The sequence below is a fragment of the Eurytemora carolleeae genome, unplaced genomic scaffold (genome assembly GCF_000591075.1).
Source record: "Eurytemora carolleeae unplaced genomic scaffold, Eaff_2.0 scaffold266, whole genome shotgun sequence".
In the NCBI taxonomy this organism is placed as follows: domain Eukaryota; kingdom Metazoa; phylum Arthropoda; class Copepoda; order Calanoida; family Temoridae; genus Eurytemora; species Eurytemora carolleeae.
This window is the reverse complement of record NW_019396291.1, coordinates 325,277-345,746: the sequence shown is the minus strand read 5'-3', so window position 1 is coordinate 345,746 and position 20,470 is coordinate 325,277. Positions and strand designations below refer to the sequence as shown.

At 31.6% G+C, this 20,470-nt stretch overlaps 1 protein-coding gene and 1 long non-coding RNA gene across 2 annotated transcripts in view; both read right to left on the bottom strand.

Moving 5' to 3' along the window:
• Positions 1–2,598: 2,598 nt before the first annotated feature.
• Positions 2,599–4,963, bottom strand: LOC111700278 (uncharacterized). Its single transcript, XR_002764957.1, has 4 exons — positions 4,913–4,963; positions 4,546–4,607; positions 4,097–4,144; positions 2,599–3,291 (listed from the first exon to the last, which is right to left on the bottom strand). It is a non-coding gene; the product is annotated as an uncharacterized LOC111700278 (long non-coding RNA).
• Positions 4,964–6,076: 1,113 nt separating this feature from the next.
• The window catches only part of LOC111700301 (coiled-coil domain-containing protein 39), a 16,071-nt gene continuing 1,677 nt past the window's right edge, over positions 6,077–20,470 (bottom strand). The window contains exons 3-14 of the mRNA XM_023471173.1: positions 20,054–20,141; positions 18,965–19,059; positions 18,396–18,505; positions 17,032–17,055; positions 14,963–15,078; positions 14,837–14,907; positions 13,059–13,177; positions 11,397–11,489; positions 9,671–9,759; positions 8,400–8,488; positions 6,509–6,557; positions 6,077–6,081 (exon numbers count right to left, since the gene is read on the bottom strand). Coding sequence (XP_023326941.1) covers positions 6,077–6,081; positions 6,509–6,557; positions 8,400–8,488; positions 9,671–9,759; positions 11,397–11,489; positions 13,059–13,177; positions 14,837–14,907; positions 14,963–15,078; positions 17,032–17,055; positions 18,396–18,505; positions 18,965–19,059; positions 20,054–20,141 — 948 coding nt within the window. The remainder of the gene's footprint in view (positions 6,082–6,508; positions 6,558–8,399; positions 8,489–9,670; positions 9,760–11,396; positions 11,490–13,058; positions 13,178–14,836; positions 14,908–14,962; positions 15,079–17,031; positions 17,056–18,395; positions 18,506–18,964; positions 19,060–20,053; positions 20,142–20,470) is intronic.

Below are 20,470 nucleotides of genomic sequence, written 5' to 3'. Positions count from 1 at the left end.
GCCCATGTTTCTCTTTTGCAAAAGTAATACTGCGTAGTTTGTCTGGGCTGAGGCCATTCATGCAGTTAGTAACTGCAGACTAACTGCAGGGGGGGGGGGGAAGTGCGTATATTGGAATTTGTCCTGGGGCTTAATATTTTTTGACAATCTAATGATGCTCCCATATAAAATATAAGTTTTAAATAGGATAGAAATATTAAAAATATTGAATATGTATAAAATTTTTGAAACAAACGGTGGAAACTCTGATTCTCAAGGTCAATTTAAAGTCAAAGCTACGCAGCAGTGAAAACAATAAAAAGAATCAAACTGAAAGTTGTACTAAGTTCTAAACATATACATGTTAGATATAAAGTTTTTTTTATATTTCGTATTATTTGCTTTAAGCAGAAAAAAGAACGGAATTCGCCGTTATTTTGAAACACATCTGTTAATGTTTTTGTGTAAGTGTGAACATTTTGTTTGATTGAGAACAATTCAAAGATTAAGTTTTTTTCCCGTTAATTAATGGATTCTTCCGTTAATTAATGGATTCTTCCGTTAATTAATGGATTCTTCCGTTAATTAATGTATTCTTCCGTTAATTAATGGATTCTTCCGTTAATTTACTAAAGCTTTCGTTTGGTTAACGGAACATTGCCCAGCCCCACACCTACGCCCTAGAAAAAAGAAGAAATGGTATTTATTTACTTTATTTAATATAATCCTAATTTAAAAGTGCTAAGTGTAAGATAATTTTATAAAAAGCTATAGATAACTCAACTTTTAAAAATTCCAGGGTTGGCTCAGTCATTCTAGTCATTGTTTCAGTTTTTCATGATTACTTAATCTCCATTTAATAAAGAATCTTAGTCGAATTTCACACATTATGAGAAAATACTCTAAAGAAAATTTCGCGGTTTTTACGTTTTTTGTTTTGTTAAGCAAGATTTTGTTTTGTTAAGCAAGACTTTGTTTAGTTAAGCAAGATTTTGTTTTGTTAAGCAAGATTTTGTTTTGTTAAGCAAGATTTTGTTTTGTTAAGCAAGATTTTGTTTTGTTAGATGTCCCAGTTTTTCTTTTTAATCTTGGAATCAATCACTAATCTCCATCTTATATAATTTGATCCCTCTCTGATATTCCATAATTGAGAGATTAAGAATGGATCACAATGGATTCACCTGGCCAAGCGTTTAAGATTAACGATTCTCTACACAAAGTCTTTACCTGTGAACTACCTGTGAACTACCTGTGATGAGTTTTTGTAAAATCAAAAACTTTGTGTTGATTTTTCAGTTAAGTTGAATCAGAAACATATTGCTCAAGAAAACATCTTTTTTACAGTTTTTACTGACATCGAAAAAAAATGTGTAAACTATTTACTGACAGTTTACATGAGTTTTGAGTAATGCTAAACATTTTATTTTAAGAGAAAAAGATTAAAAATAAACATTTTAATTTTAATATTCTATTTTAAGTTTTATATTTTTCTTTCACATCGGAAAGCATTTTGATTCCATCAAAATCATCGAATTGGAAAGCATTTTGATTTTTGATTCCATCAAATCATCAAAATCATCAAATATGTAAAAAAATTACTTAAAAATTCAAACAATATTGTATCAAATGTTTCAAATGACTTTCAAATCATAAACCATATTAACCCTTTCACGGCTAGGCGCTAGGGGGGGGACTGTGGTTTTTCTAAATAACTTTAAAACGGCTTACATTAGAACATCATGGTTGTGAACAAATTTTGCAGAGTTTTTTATGCAAAAGGTAGAGTGGAGGACTGTCAAACAGCAGATCAGTGTTTAATTAGTTAAGCTAATTAAGCTACAGGGTTAAAATTTATATATTTGAAAAGCCCTTTAAAAATGTATGTAATAGAATGTTTCACATGTTAATATTTATCAAAATTTAAATAATTAATTTTGAACATTTTTCCAACGTAATTTATGAAATTTTTTCAAATCTTCCGTATGCACCCTAACCATTAAAGTTAGAGGTTAGACTAAGCTTGCAAAATTGGACTAATTGGACATCACACTTCCCTATCTCAACTCTCAGAGAAAAATCAAAGGGGGGTGGAAAACACACCCCCTCCCCCCAAGCCTGTATTAGACAAAAATAACCCAGCCAGGATAGGGTTAAGGAAAACTCTATATATTGCTAACATTGAAAAAGGGAAAATGAACCCAAACTTTTTTTTCTTAAAAGAGGTGCGTGCGTATAACAGGTCAAATTGTAGACGAGATTACTGGTACAATTTTGTGACCTCATATTATTTATATTTATATTCTCATATTATTGTCCAGTATACGCACAAGTATTTATATTCTCATATTATTGTCGAGTATACGCACAAGTATTTATATTCTCGATCCTTTCCAAGCTTTAGCTAAACACCATTCATTTTATGAAATAGTTAATTTTACAACAAACAATTATAATATTTTTCTTTCAATCTTTATTTCTAATTACAGTTTATAGAAATTTATCATGGAAAATAAATCCAGCTTATAATCATTATCATTATTATTATTATTATTATTATTATTATTATTATTATTATTATTATTATTATTATTATTATTATTATTATTTAAATTTGTTTTTGATTATATATTTGATTTTATGTCTTTTAAGATTTTACATATTACATTCACATTAGTATTACATAACTATTCGAGATTTTCTGGAAAAAAACTGATCTTTAGATCTTTAAATATTACGAATTTATAACTGGCTGTAACCGAAAATTCACCTCTTTCCAGAAATAACCAGTTCTTAGGTTTTTTTTTACTTTTTTACGGTCTTGATTATGACTATAGGTTTTTGAAATTTACATGAATATGTAATGTAATGTCTTGAAGGCGGTGTCCACTGTGATTTTGTCCGGCTACATTTGTTGCAAAAAACGTGCCAGGTCGACTCTGCACTGGGTAGCCTGACTGGACAGTACAACGGACTGTATATACAGAATGTATTGTACCGGCACGGATCAAGCAACTTTTAGACTGGGGTGTGTTGTTTAAAACTGGCTGCAGTAACTGGAAGATTTCGACCATCTGGTATAATTGGTTTTTAAAATCTTTTATCATTCTACATAAACATGTAAGTCGTGTTGTTTATAACTGCAGTTGTAGCCGGAAATTTTCGTCTATTCGGTAATAACCGGTTTTAAGATCTTTTGCATTCTACATAACCATGTAAGCCGTGTTGTTTATAACTGGTTGTAGCCGGAAATTTTCGTCTATTCGGTAATAACCGGTTTCTTGTGTTCGTGGCTGCTGGCTGGATGATCTCAATCTAAATTTGAGATACTTAATCTAATTTCAATAAATAGCTTGATCGATTTGAAGATTTGTTAAAATAATATGGTTGGTACAAAACCGAAAATAAATGACCAATATTTCATAAATTTGATTTAAATTGAAAAGTTTCCGCCATTTTAAAGAGAGTGACGTTTAAAATGTGATTCAATTTTTTAAATAAATTTTTAGATAATACATAGAGCTTGGTGTACAATTTAAAAGTTCAAAAGTTTACCGGACGACTATTCCATGTGAAATTGATCCTGAATAATTATTTTTCAGCAGCTCTGTGAAGCAATTATTTAGGTAGATTAAAAAACAGGTTTTAATAGCTTATAGTTCTTAGCAGTTGCAGGAAAGGTTCCGTTAGGTCCAAATTGTTCTGGAAAAAAATGTAAACCCAAATTTCACACTTTAATAAATTAAAGACTCACCTAATATTATGTGAATAATAGATTTAATGCGATTAAACTGACCTTAACCCAAGATAAGAAGATTACAAACATTACAGTTTAAACCAGCACTTTGGAGATTTTAAAGAATTTATTAACGTCGTCTTCACATTTTTCAATTGTTTTTTTATCATTATACCTAAATCTCAGTAGTTTTGTAAATAGATACATAGCGATGAATACGCAGGAACAGTTTTGAAGAGCTCAATATAATTAATCATTTAAAAAACTAAATATTTGCATCATTCCATTATCAGTAAGTTAAGAATACAACATTTTATAAATTCTTTTGATGCATCTGAAGTTCTGGGTCTAACTGTAGAAAAAATGAATGCTGAAAAAACTAACCTAAACCTTGAAACTCTGATAGAGGACCGTCTTCCAACAGACCCAGTTCTAAATTAATTATTCAATATCAGCAAAGTTGGAAACAAGGTGTCAAAATAAACTTGAGAATTATATTTATACACAATATGCATTCTTGCATTTAATGTTGCTAATCTACATAACACACACTTAATGACTACAATGGCCATTTAAAATGACTTTTAAACAATTTTTTAAACTGACCTTCTATTTAAAAACTATTTTACTTCTTTTCAATATCAAGTTAAACTAATGCATTTACAATTGATATTGTATTTGTCTATATTATGCATTTAAAAGGTAAGAAATTTCGCATGAAGACAAAACGGGTGCGGAAACGTAGCCGCAAATCCATTTTGTGACATCATTTGTGGAAAGGAAGAAAAACGTTTGCATATATATATATCCATTGGGCTATTCTGCAACTTTACCTGTGGCGTCCTGTGTCACGTGATCCAAGAGGAAGTTCTATTCTGATTTTTCGGAGTTCCTCCTATACATTACTTTTTAATACAATATATAATGATAATATGTAAAATATATTTCTGTAATATGCATCATTTATGCATCACGTGAAATTACAGTAAATTACATATAAGATTGAAATCTTGTTTGTTTTTAATCAGAACCTCTATTGTTGCATGTTTGCTTTTTTCATGCTTGTGCATAAAATCGAAATGGGGGAGCTACGAGGTCACAAAGTCGTATCAGTAATGATGCATAAATTTCAAAGTGACCTAGTATTTCCAATTTAAAAAAGTTGAATATTTTATTTAGATCTGTATAAAGATATGATACCTGAACACTGGAGTGACATAATTCATCATATCGGATATTCTCCTTAACAAAATAGAATATTTGAATCCCGCCATACAATAAGTGATGGTCATCATTTCGCGGTTCGTTTTGAGACATTTGCAGATTTTTGACATTTAGAGTGCTCCACAAAAATTTGAGTTATCGTTATGAAAACAAGTACAGAGTGTTCTGATAAACAAGATAATTGAGACAAGTACAGAGTGTTCTGATAAACAAGATAATTGAGACAAGTACAGAGTGTTCTGATAAACAAGATAATTGAGACAAGTACAGGGTGTTCTGATAAACAAGATAAATGAGACAAATACAGGGTGTTCTGATAAACAAGATAAATGAGACAAGTACAAGGTGTTCTCACAAACAAGATAATTGAGATATACTTGAAATGAGAAATATGATTCTAAACAACAAATTAGTATAAAGACAAAAGAATTGAGTTTTTGCCACACACTCAAACCAAATCCCTATTTCTTTGCAACCTTATGTTATAAGTTACTTTATTTTTTCCAACATAGCTTGAGAATAAAAACAGAGTTTGTGGCAAAAACTCAATTCCTTTTGTTCCGTTTTACTTTCGGGTTATAAAATAATTGTTGAAAAACAGGTTTACGCTTTCACTTGGAATTTATACACCTTTAACCTTTTCATTTGAAACGAATCCGCCAAGAAAAAAGTCGTAAAGATAAAAGCAAAAAACTTATGATCAAAAGGACTGTACGGAGCTACAGAGCAAAGTTATAATGCAAGGAAAGTTAATTGCAGTTGTGTATACTCTGCGTGCATAATTGAAACCAGTTCTCTCTGGGGGGAATTTGTAAACAAGAATAGATGCATTAGTGTTCGTTTAGTATCCGAGGAGGTTAAAAGCATTAAATTTTGAAATTTTGATAATTTACATAATAGTTTCCTATGACCAGAATATTTCATCGATTTTTCATTTGAAAGATGGATCCCATGTCAGGCTTCGACATGCGTACAACTCTGAAATAACTTTCCTTGCAATATAACCTTAGTACAGAGTAATTTCTGAAAAGATGGCAATACCCAATTCACAGTGGTACTCTTAAGATCTTTTTCTGTTCAATACTGGGTTAAGATATCGTCGTTTTACAATTGATTGAAATATTATGCACTGCACCGTTGTCAATCTATCATAAATGTCAAATTGGGAACGAAAGTCAAAGGTTTTGACCGAACTGTTAACTCAGCGTGTAATACATGTTGGTGAATAGTTTCAGCGTATAATACATGTTGGTGAATAGTTTCTTCCATCGAAAGTCATAATAGAAAAATTGAAATATTAATCAAGTAAGATTTTTTTTTGTGTGAAATAAACTGCAAAAAGTGTTTAATATCTAATACAGTCTATGCAAGAATGCGTTCAAATCTATTCACCAACTGTCATGTTTTGTGGGACACCATGTATCATAAATTGAAATTTTTAACGGAAAAGTGAACATTTCAAATAAAAAAAGACAACTTAAAAATAAAATCCAATTGTACAATTTTCAGAAATATTTAACACAAAGCTACTTTTTTACTGAAAATACAAATAGAACAAAATTAAAAAAAAACCTTTCTCATATTGTCCCATCTTGGTTCCAAGCTCTTTCTTTGCATCAGCCTGAATATTTAAATAGTTAGAATAATTCTTTGTTTGTTTTATCATGTTTAAAAGAACTGTCAGCGTAATTTTAAGTAGGCTATGTCAGATTCACAAGGTACCCTTGAAACCTTAATTTGATCTTTTGCAGAGAAACCACGACAGTTGAAAATAATTAATTTTCAAAACTATAAACATTGACATGTTGTTCATACTAGATCAGAAAAAACTATAAACATTGACATGTAGTTCATGCTTGACCAGACAAAACTATAAACATTGACATGTTGTTCATACTTGACCAGACAAAACTATAAACATTGAAATGTTGTTCATACTTGACCAGACAAAACTATAAACATTGACATATAGTTCATACTTGATCAGACAAAACTATAAACATTGTCATGTAGTTCATACTTGATCAGACAAAACTATAAACATTGTCATGTAGTTCATACTTGACCAGACAAAACTATAAACATTGACATGTAGTTCATACTTGACCAGACAAAACTTTGAATAGTACCGCTGTGAATAGGACAATCTCAATTTTTAAAATACATTTATTCAAAGCGTAATGTTGTGAAACTTTTATTAAATGATATGTATTTAAAATAATATATAAAAATGTTGTAAATATAATTTAAACTGTTTTAAGAAATAAATATGTAAATCAAAATTAACTAGAAAAGTTTTAGAGTGTTTTATTATTTTTCTCAATAAATATCATTTAATATTTTTCCGAATATTTAATAAAACTTCTTATAATTTGTATTCAAAAACGAAGCTTTTATCATAAAGAATAATAATGATACTATTGTTACTGCTTAAATCTTAAAGAGACTGTCCCCGAAATTAAGTCTGCTTCTGCAAAAACGCCTTTTGGATGATATTTGGTCCCAAGCTTTAGGAGAGTTCTGTAAAATTTACATTATACCTCTACAAATTTAGCAACACTTCAAGCATCAAGCACTGCTTTAACAAAAATAAGCATACAGTTTCATTTTATGTGTTTTGTTTTAAATATGGTTTTTTATATGTTTTGTATTTTGATATGTTCTTTTATTTGTTTAGTAGGATAAAATTCAACCAATATGGTGGCATACACAGAATCCCGAACAGCCAATCAGAAGCTGGGACACTTGAAAATTTGTGCGCCATTACTCCACCGGAGAGATGCTAGAAACAACTCGGGACACTAATTACTCCACCGGAGGGATGCTAGAAACAATTCTGGACAATAATTAGTCCACCGGAGGGATGATAGAAATAACTCAGAACACTAATTACTTCACCGGAGGAATGCTATAAACAACTAGGACACAGGACGCTAAGTAATCTAATGGAGTAAAACTAAAAACAACTCAGGACACTAATTACCCTACTGGAGGGATGCTAGAAATAACTCGGGACACTAATTACTTTACTAGAGGGATGCTAGCAATAACTCAGAACACTAATTACTTCACCGGAGGGATGATAGAAACAAATCAGGACAATAAATAGTCCACCGGAGGGATGATACAAATAACTCAGAACACTAATTACTTCACCGGAGGGATGCTATTGACAACTCAGGACACTAAGTAATCTACTGGAGTAATGCTAGAAACAACACAGGACACTAATTACTCCACGGTCCGGAGGGATGGTAGAAACAATTCAGGACACTGATTACTCCACCAGAAGGATGCTAGTAATAAGTGAGGACACTATAATTACTCCATCGGAGGGAAACTAGAAACAATTTAGAACAATGGTCGATACGGTATAATCAACCATCTACCCTTAATAGATTTTAGATACCAGTAATTTTAGGTATAGAGAAATAAACGTCTATCAATCAATCAATCGTCTGACCTTAAATCTATTAGCACTTGCTCCTGCTCTCTCTAGCTTCCGGTCAACATCCTCCAATATCCTCTGCAGACTCTGTAAACATTCTTCACCTGGACAACACCAATATCTAAGGGACTGCATTAGACGTAATTAAAGAGTGGCATGTCAATTCCACAATGGAATCTCTTAAAGAGACTGTAAGCGTAATTTCAAGTGACCTTCCATTTATAGAGTGGCTTGTCCGATTTACAACAATACCCTTTAAACGTCTGTTTGATCTTGAGGATTTCATAGATATTCTTTTTTATATAGTGGGAAAAGTGCCAATTGAAACCACATAAGTGTACAATATCACGAAGTGTATACAGTGTACACTGAGCCCAAAACTTAAGACGGTATTGTTCTAAAAACCAGTTTTAAAACCCGGGTTTCGCGAATGGGGTTTGGCAATATGAATATTTTTGTTATGAAATGGTATTTTACTCAGTTTGTTTATATTCTCAATTTTTTTCGAATCTCTTAAATCAAAATCTACGCAAATGTTAAAACCCCAAAGACAAAACTCGGGAGTTTTGTCCAACGATACTCTTTTAAATTTCGGGCTCTGTAACCTTTAGTCTCCCGAGGCACTCAATCTTTAGCTATAAAAACGAGGGTATCTACCTCATCGTTGTCCAGACAAAGGTTTAAAGGGTACCGTTATGAATCAGACATGCCTGACTATAAATGGAAAGTCACTTAAAGTTATGCTTAAAGTCCCTTTAATTGCTTTGTCTGATATCATCCCATCAGAAAATTCTTATTTTCTTACTGAAAACTGAAAACTGAAAACTGAAAACTGAAAACTAAAAACTGAGTGCCGACTAATTTTAAACTTTTATAAAATGTATAGGTGAATTGCGTATAAAGTTATCAACAAGCACTTCTGCAGATAAAATAAGCAAGCACAAAATTTTCAGTTAGAAAAATAAGGACAACTCAGACATCCTTGATCAGACTTATTGTACCGTTGTGAATTGGACACGTCATTCTACGAGAGGAAATTACGCCTACACTTCCTTTAAAGAACTAATATCTAATTATCAACACTTACAAAACAATCTGATGTTAGGAATATGTCGAACAATTTATTAATTAAACACATTTCTGAAGATGTGCTTCTGCTTAATTGTTTTCACTTTTTAAGCATTGATTTAGTTTCAAACATAAAGTAACTGTTTAGTAAACTACTAATTTAACATTTACATGTTTGTTAATCATGTAATCATTAGGGAAAATCAAACAATATTTACCTTCAGTTAAGTCCAGCTTTAGAGCATTTAATTCTCTTGTATTCTCGTCTATTTGTGTCTCCAGGATCTCATTTTCTTCAAGCCCTTTTCTTAATCAATCAATCAAATAATCATTTAACACCAAAATAAAATGAAAATCAAATGAAAACCCTTTTTTATTTAAAGAACGTTATATTGCATTTTATTTTTAATTCAAGATATTTAGGCTTTAAGAAAACTTGAAGATAATAAAAATATGAATTATGTTAGACATCACAGATTTTTATGGAGTCTGTGCAAAAAACATCTTATATTGTTCAAGGATGGCTTCAATGTTCGATATCGTCCTTTAACATTATTGGGTTCTTTCTCAAATTTTGGGATCATCAAACATATTTTCCGTTCGGGGAACTGTTCATTATGATGATGCGGGGTGATAAAATATTTGAAAAATTTGATGGCTATTTGAAAGAAATTATCGGTCATCAGAACAAATGAACTGAGTTCCAGCGACCAACTCTTAATGTTCTAATCCATCTATGTATGGTAAAAATCTAAGCTGTAATAAAATATAAAATTCAGTGATGGTGATGGACCAAACCTCTGTAGAGTAAAAAAGTAGATGTTAGTTCCACATTTATTGAAAATATATTTCGGTCTGGGTTGACCCTCGTCAGTTCTTGAGATTGTTTCTTCACAAAGATTAAAAACAAAATATATTTTCGAGAAATGCGAAAAATTTGTCAAAACCATGAGTTTTATAGCTGCAACAATTAATTACTTAAAAAAACTTGTGGAATTCTCTGCTCTGATGGCTCAATATTTGAAGTTTTATTATGTCATATAAATAATTTCTCTTCCTTTACTTTAATAAATGTTTTATTTTTGCATTTTTTTTTAAAAATTCTGTATTTCTCGCCAGATTTTCGCATTTTGTCATGAAATTTTTGCATTATTTTTTGGCCAAATTTTCCCATTTTTTTTGAAATTTTCGCACTAGTTTTTCGCGAAATTCTCATATTTTTTTGCGAAACAGATTGAAGCGAAATTTTGCGCGCATTTTTTCGCGAGAGAACGAAATGCGAAAAGGAAGGGAAATGGTCGCGAATATTTTGTTTTGCAAAAAATGCTAAATTTTCGCGAAACGATTTTTCCTTTTCGCTGGAAACCCTAGTGTTGATGCAATTATTGATATTATGATAAGATTTGCATCCAAATATTTCTTCATCAAAGTAAACTGCATGCTTGTAAGATGGAATCCCAAATGATTTACATCAGAACTCTTTTTATTGAAGATAATTAGAGATATTACGAGGACAAATATGTGTTGCAGAGGAGCTACGAGGTCACAAAGTCGCTCAAATTAGACCTTCTCCTTCTGTCTAGTTAAAATGACTTACACCAATTTACATACAGGGTGTCCCACGAAACATGACAGTTGGTGGATGGTTTAAAATGTCTTCTTCCATAATTTGTTAAGTTGTTTGATACCAAAGAGAATATGGGAGTCATCTTAAAGTAAAATTGATTTCAAAGTAAAATATATTAAAGTCTTTATTATCTAATACAGTATATGGAAGAATACATTCAAAACAATTCACCAACTGTCATGTTTCGTGGGACACCCTGTAGTACAAACCATTTTCATAAAGATTCTAAATTTAATTTAAGATTTGACTTTTTAATAAAACATTATTAAATTTTTAAATCAATAAAAGACTTCTATATACCTACAGTATACACTTACTTGAACTTATCTTTGAGATGTTTTAGAAAATGTTTTCGTTTGTCTAGATCAGCTTGGAGACCAACTACCCTCTCATCATCCAACCCTTTGCTTCTGAGCACATAATTATGATAATTATTTATAAATATACAAGAAAGTTAAGGGAATTTTACTTTAACAAGGATTCCCAAGAACAAACATCCAGAGCAAGGAATGTTTTGTAGACAAAATATGTCAAGGGAACACGTGGTTGAGTAAAATTTAAAATTTCCCAAGACCGAATTGAATGAATTTGATCTGCTTACCGCCGGTTCAAATATAAATCACTGATTCAAATCCTTCTTTAATCTTTAACAATCTTGCATTGGCAGTTTAAATTTAAACTGGCAGTAGGTACTTCAGCAACACCGCTCAAATTCATAAAATTCGGTAACTGAAAAAGTACTTGTAAAATTCTTTATCGTCTTTTATAATGAAAACGCGCGATTGTTATCACGAAAACTTCGCTTGATTAAAAAGAGCTTAAGACGTAGATAGTATGTTGTTTAAAATTAATAAAGTTGGACTAAACAATAGAGGATATTAATATGTAAATTTTATCAACAATTTATTTGTTGGAAAAATTTATTTTAAGAAACTTTCTAGAAAAGAACAATAGAATATTTTTGATTGGTAGTTTTTGGAACTTTTTCTTCAAATGGAAGATGCCATCTTTAAAAGTAAAAGGGAATTGGGGATTGGGAATTGTTAAATGAGGAATCTACGAAATTGCGATATTTTTGCTACGCTTTGCTTATGTTTTGCGTAGCAAGGTTTTGCAAATGGAAACCCTAATTGCGTTAAAATAAATAGGTAATTAACAACATTCGACCAACAATTGATGAGGACAAACAACGATGAATAATGTTATAATGTTAATTAGTTAATCTATGAATCTTTTACGCAAACTCAAATTGTCAATCCCTGTATCTTTGCAACCTTTGATATTTCAAACTTAGACTATTTAATATAACAAAATTCTAAAATTTTGAAATATCAAAGGTTTACGATATCAGGTTGCAATGACATACAGCGTGTACCAATAAACATGAGATTTTAGGGACGACTTGAAAATCTTCTTCGATTTCTGATAACTGATTAATGACAAAGAGTGTATCAAAATAAAGACTGAACTTCAAAAATGTGGTCTGAAAGATTTGAAAGATTTCGTTTTTTATTCAATTCAATACATTAGAACCTGGATGAATTTCTTAATAACTCATTACGAAGGTGCAAATATGGTAAAGCTCATTTTGAAATGTTCAAGACTAGTAGTTTTAATTATTTACTGTTCAAACTGGAGAAAACCATAGTGATAACTAGAAAACTCTGGAATAGGAAGACGACTTTTAGTCTGATGAGCATGAGACACAGCAAATATGCATTGTAAACAGAACCATTTCGCTAAATTACTGATTTTATAAGTGTCATAGTAAAACTATTTGCTTTGTAACAACATCAAATGCTCTAAAGTATTGCTATAATGTTTTCTTATTCCAGTGTTTTCTGGTTATCGCTGTACAAAAATTGTGTTTACGTAATAATGACACGGTGAACCAAGACGACATAGAAGGACAGCCTGGAGGATTACAAAATTAAAGTTTGTGGCAAAAACTTTTTTGAATTTTCAATGAATTTTATCACCTTGTATTATCAAGCCTGTATTCTCCGTTAGAAGATTTCATGAGGCTCAAGGCTGTCTCTAGTTCTTCGTATTCTTTTTCTTCTTTCATTATCTTTCTTTGTAGAACCAAGGACTTATCCTAGATATTCGTTATTTATAAACAAGACATGACAAGACAAGACAAGACAAGACAAGACAAGACAAGACAAGACAAGACAAGACAAGACAAGACAAGACAAGAATTCTCTATTAAGAGCGACACTTGGAGAAAAATGTGAGTTTCTTCTATTTCTTGTTTATCTCTGATTTATGATGAGTAGTGTGTAAGAAGTTTGTTGGCAAGTATTCATCAAGACAGATTGTCTTCAATTTAGAACCAAAATTAGGTTTTCTATTCTTTTTTTTAATATCTGTTTCAACTTATTTCTTTTTCAGTACTTTTTTTCCGCCTTAAAATAAAATAGTTTATTACATAAAAACATGGATAAAAAATGAATGCAATGGTAGATTCACAAGAGTACCCTAAAATCTGTTTTTCTAGAATTCAAAGTGTTTAATTCTTTAAGTAAATTTTATATAGAAACCATAATAGAAAATAATCAGTTATCAAAGTTTACAGAAAGATCTTATGTTTTCATGATTTAGAGAACCGATGTGAATCAGACATTGCCTTCAAGTAGCGAGGGTCACTTGAAATCACGCGTATAGTCCCTTTCTAAAGTTTTTGTAACTGTAAGCAAATTGATAACAAATAGAGTGATGTAATAGAAATGATTAATGTCCTGAGCTGGGAACTATTGAATGGTGGATATCGGGATAAATGCTTGATCCACTCTTTTACTTAATCTCCGGTATGTTCTCCTCTTGTTATATATATCTCCAATTTAATTAACCAATCAATATTAAGGGTATAGCCCATTCTAAAATTTTCATCTCTGGAACCACATTTTGGTTTTTGATTTAGAATATAAATGTAAACTGAAGGCACCTTGTCTGAAAGCGAAAGCACTGTGAGTTTTATTTTCCCTGCCTAAAAGTTTTCTTTTCTTTCCTTTAAAAGATTAATAATCACGTCAAGATCATCCGTTGGTTGATAGATGGATGCTTTGCAGAATATAATTAAATATAATTATTAACTTCCGGTATATAAATTGTTTCAAAATTTGGGAGCTTTGTGCCTTTTCCAAGTCAGGCTCAAATTTATGTTGGTATCGTAGAAAAACAAAACAAAACATGTTGTACAGTTATACAACCCGAATCTTTAGTTAAAGTATAAAGCAGGCAAGAAACTGATTTTTCTTCTCAAACTCGAATTTTATAATTCTAATATCTACGCATATGGGTTCTCTTCAGGGTTTATACCTTGCACATATAGATTCAGTCTGTTGTTGCATCAATTTTACTAGACAGAAAATATATTTTTCTGACCCATTTCTTTACTTCAAGTTTAGTCGGAAAGCAACTGATTACTCGTCTAAATACTAAATGAAACGTAAAAAATTCTCTATAAATTTGCATTCTCAGCTCAACTACCATGTCTAGCCAGACACTCCCTTTAAACTCTAATATCCATGAGAAGACAACAAATATTTTTACTGCTCTATATTATCAAATTATAAATCAAGACAAGACAAGACAAGACAAGACAAGACAAGACAAGACAAGACAAGACAAGACAAGACAAGACAAGACAAGACAAGACAAGACACGACAAGACAAGACAATCAAGACACGACAAGACAAGACAAGACAAAACACGACAAGACACGACAAGACAAGACAAGACAAGACAAATTACCTTTAATTCTGCTTTTTCTTGAGCAAGTTTAACAAGAAAATGAGCATGCCCGGCAATATTTCCTTCTTCTTCTGAAAAAATCAAATCTTTAAAATTAAGATTAATAAATTAGTAATATTTTTTTACCTGCACCATGTCCTAGACTTTTCAGCACTGCATCATATTTTCCTTTAAGTTTTTCTTTTCTATTTTCTCGAATTCTGATTTGATATTTGACCTCATCTATCTCCTGCTTCAAATATCTAAAGAATTTAACACATTTTGAATAATCTTTTTATTTTAAAGGAACTGTAAGTGTAATTTCAAGTGACCCTCCATGCGCATATGCAATGATGGGAATGCTCGATTCACAACGGTACCCTAGCAACCTTTATCTGATAAAAAATGTAGAAGATATTGTAGTTTTTCTAAGTTTAAAAGTGTTTATTTCTGATAATTTCCAAATGTTTATCTGCAATAGATCATACTACTTGATCAGACAAAGATTTTAAAGGTACCGTTGTAAATCGGGTATTTCCATCTTTGCATGTAGGGCCTCACTTAAAATGAAATTTACCGACCAATAACACACCGTGAAAATATTCATTTTTATGTGAAATTTAGCAAAAAAAAAGACAAAAACAAAAGTTTCCAGTGTTAACATTTTTATATCCTTGACTACAGAAAATCGGGTTTACAAAGGTTAAAAAAAGGCAAAAACCAAGCAACACTACTAAGAAATTATCGTGTTTTTTTTTTAGTCTAACTCAAATTAATTAAAATCTTGAGCCCTTGAAATCTTTTAAAAAGTAACTTGTTGATTTATTGTTGGAAGTTTACAACAGAGTGTTTTCAAGATCGAGTATCAACTAGATATCCGTGTTATATGATTTGAAAACTGATTTTTTTTCAATTGTTACTGAAACAATGGAGAACTTATAAAAATTAAACACTTTTTAAGTCAGAATATGAAAATATCCCTTCACATTATTGATTAGATCAGGATTTAAGTCAGAATATAAAATTATCCCTTCACATTATTGATTAGATCAGGATTTAAGGGAACTGTTGTTATCCCCTTCATAACCTTTATCCCTTCTTGTGAAGGTTGACAGCATTTTAAAAAAATTAATGATTTGAAATTTTTCCAACATTTTCTAATAAAAAGTGTTTGCAAAATAATTTTCAAGACTGGATCGACTTTAAAATGTCGCAGCGTATTGTCTTTTCATTTTACCTTATTGACTCGCTAATATTTTTTGTTGGGTTTGCAATATTTGGATTACTGTATATAGAAAAACAAAAATTTAATATTTCACTTAAAAGAAGTGTGTCCATCCACGTGCGGAATTTCTTGTTTGTCGTAAAATCTTCAAACAGCTTTAAAATATTAAAATTCAACAAGGTCAATTGGTCTTATTTAAATAAAAAAGTAGGATGGGGGTTGCATATATTATTGCCCCCCCCCTATTTTTAACTTAAAGATTGATGATTCATACTCCTTTACAATCACAGGTTTATGGCGCACACAAGTTAAAAAAAAGATCGGCCTGGCTCTACCCAGGGCTGGGCGTTTTCCTGTTTTTTTTAAATCGTATACGTTCCTCGTTTTCTAATTGATTCCTGATAGAATGATTCTAGACCGTTCTTTTCAACCAATTACCGCTCGTTCCACGTTAGTTTTTAATAGATCGTTCCAATTTTTGTTCAGTTTTCGTTTTTTTTTCGAAACATTGGCATCGTTATTGATAATTCCGTTCGTTCCGTGAAAGAACGATCGTTCCCTGAGAACGGCGCCCAGCCCTATCTCTACCAGATACTCTTCAAAGTCTAAACTAAGCTTTTGGCGGTTACTGCAATGACCTGCGGCACTCCTATAGATGTAAATAGCCCCAAAATCAAAATTGGGGTTATTTCCGTGCGTTATCTTGCTTTTTAAATTACACCAATACGCGGCACTCTGACCGTAAAATAATGGGGTTTAGTGGAGAGTTTAAAACCAGCAATTGAAATAGAAATATAACCGACATGTTTAATGAAAAAGTAAAATTAGAGCTAGGGTAGTAGTAAACAGTAATCCATATGTTAGATTTAAAGATTTAAAGATCTAGTCATCACTAAATGCATCGATTTTATTTAGTGAAACTTTTCCTCCCCCCCCCCTCCCTCTTAGCAGGGATAGGGTAGGGTTAAAGACAAGAAGTTTACAAATTTACCTGATTTGGCTCAGATACATATCCCTTCACAAAGTTCAAATATTTAATTAACGGGAAACTTATTTTGAAACATTTTGACTGAAATAACAGCCCGAATGTTAGGGTTTAAAATTCTTGACAATCTGTTCATATAATTTCGTGCAAAATATTCACAATTTTCTAAAAATTTTCCTGACAATCTGTTTATATATGTTCGTGCAAAATATTTACAATTTTCTAAAATTTTCAGTAATTAAATATTCATCAATTGTTACTGAAAATTGCCATATGAAAATAAATATAATAAACCCGCCTACTTTATTAAATCTTGCAACTAATCATGAACGTTATATTTCCAGGTGTATAATTATACTGGTTTTCCTGATATAATTATTATAATGAAGAGTGCAGTTTCATGCAAGTTGAGAGACGACTTAAAGGTCGTCTTTTTCCTTAGAAATAATGGATGGTGTATTTTTCGACCTACGTAAATCCGCTATACTCCACTTCTGACCTACGCCAAATCCGCTATACTACACATCAGACCTTCTAGCACGTGGTTTTACAGCTGCTACATGGACTTGTGGCCACAGCGACCGGCCCCCTAGCCTGTCCTAGCCGCAGCGCTCGTCCCCCTAGCATGTTCTAGCCGCAGCGCTCGGCCCAGAAATTGTCTTAACCTAACCTAAACCTCAAATAATGCAAAAATAAGCAGCTGGCGTAGGTCCAATATTGCAGTAGGTCGGAAAGTTAGTAGGTCAGAAGTTCAGTAGGGGGGATGTTGCGTATAGACGATGTAACATTACCAATTATAATGGCATTTAATTGACCTCTTGACCTCTTTAGTTGACCTCTTTTAAGTAAGATTCCTGAAACAATAATCATTGAATATCCCTAGTCTTAGCATTTCAGAAATCACTGACTAAAAAACCTCAAAAAATGGCAGTGAGAGGTTTCGTGAATATAGAAAATATCTACCCTTTCTTGACAATCTCTCTCTTCCTTAGTATAAGATGCTTTGCAGACGGGTACTTCAATTGAAAAAGAGTTTTTAAAAGGTCGTCTTTATTTTTTTAAAATTTGTTTTTTTACTATACCATGTAAATATTTCTTATTCAAATTTAGTACCGTCTGCAAAGCATGTATAATCATATGGTAGGGCGGGCCTGGTCGATTCAATCTCCTTTATATATTCTATGCTACTTGCTTCACATCCAATTGCTTAGCCATTTTTGAGGATATTTTGGAGGTATTTAGAACATTTAGGATCAAACTAAACGTATATCTATTCATATCTGCTATGATTGAATTTCTTTTAAAATGAAAGACTTCTGGAAACTGAAACTGACATTGTTTCTTATGACACTAATCTAATATTTGAATTCCTGGCAGATTGCAGAGTTAATATCGCCTCTTTACCCCTCTCTTCCTCATCCAAGAGTTCTTTTTTACCTCTTAAAATCTCTTCCTTCAAACCTCTCACTTCTTCGTCAATCTAAGATAATATGAAATTATTATATATTGACCCTTAAATTGTTATTGATGGAGATATTCTCATTTTCTAGCTTAAAATCAGGTGTCGTGAAACTTTATTGTACAACTGTTGAGTTTCCCAGCTTCATGGATCCAGACTGATAAAAAAAATTGCATACATTTTCAAGACTGGGTTGAGTTTGAATTGTCTCAACGCCTTGGCCTTGGATTTGACTTTAACCCAATAATTTTTGTAGCCCCGAAGATATAGATTTTAGAACTTTTTGTTCTAAATAATGTATTGTCCAATTTCTCATAATTTATTTGTTTGAGATCTTGCAACCTTTAGATCACATTCAAGTTTGAAGATCCTTGAGCATACTTTAAGGGCACAGTTGTACCTCAGAAAATTCTATAAATTGAGGGTCACTTGAAATTACGCCTACAGTCCCTTTAAACGCTGAACTTCACCTATTTTTACCTTTATTTGAGTGACAGTGAGTAATTTTTCTTCCACTAGGATCTCGGCAATATCATTTTTCAAGCCAGCAACAAGACGGTTGGAAGTCTCCATTTCTAGAAAAGAAAAGACTTTTGTTCTGGATGGACCCCAGACAACTGCAGGGAATAAGAAGATGAAAATTCACTCCAGTTATAATACAAAAACCCATTTTACTAATAATATAACTGATAAATCATTTGCTTTATAACAACATCAAGTACACATAAGATTAATTTAATGTCGTCTTCCTATTCCAAGGTTTTACTGACTGTTTTCTCAACTTTAATTTTGAACCTAGTAAATATCTCGAACTTTGAATAAAATTTCAGAAAAGCTGAATCAAAATTAATCAGTAAGAATCACTGTAAAAAAACATAACCGCTATAAAACCAGGAATAATTAAGAAACTTTATCGACCTGCTTTTAAATAATTTGAGTAAAACTGATCATAAAACTATGTATGTTTTTGAAATGGGTATCACGCGTGCAAAAGAGTTTTTGCTGTGATTTTAAATTTTTCTATTGTTTTTTTTTCGATCAAAATAAAAATCCCGGCAACAACTTTTTCGCACTTAATAATAACCATTACAATGACAATGACATAAATCGATATTTACATGATGTAAGAATACACCTGGAATAAACTCTTTGGGTTTTTGGAGTTTTTAACCTCTTTTATTGTATTCCATTTCCAAGTTTGTTTCATATTGTTAGAATATTATTCAAACTTAGCTTCAAAATAAAACAATCTTGCTCTTCTGATAACTGATCTATAATGGTGTTTGTATTCCTAAATTTGGTAAGGCGTTTTAATTTTTTTAAACTCGAGTTTATTTTTGGATTTTCTAAATAATAAAACCTTGAAGATATTTTCTTAATATTCACATTTTAAATATTTACTTTGCAAAAAATAAAACACTAAAGGACAATTTATGAGTTTATAAGTCACCTTCCCTTGATGATCATCATTAAAATTGCCCCCAAAAAAACTTAAAAGATTAGTTTTCGTGGTTTCACATTTATCTGGCGTTCACTGTAGCACCATTTAATAATTAGTTGTTTTCCTACCTAATTCAGTTCTCCCAATATCCTCATTTTTCTTGATTCCAGATTCCTTGATTCTCTCCAGTTCTTTAGTTTTCCAGCCTAATCCAACCTGAAGTATTTTTTTCGATTATATTAACATTATACTTCCAGGGGTTCAGAGCTACAACATTAATCCTCTAAACTTCCAGGGGTGCAGAGCTACAACATTAATCCTCTAAACTTTCAGGGGTGCAGAGCTGCAACATTAATCCTCTAAACTTCTAGGGGTGCAGAGCTACAACATTAATCCTCTAAACTTCCAGGGGTGCAGAGCTACAACATTAATCCTCTAAACTTCTAGGGGTGCAGAGCTACAACATTAATCCTCTAAACTTCCAGGGGTGCAGAGCTACAACATTAATCCTCTAAACTTTCAGGGGTGCAGAGCTGCAACATTAA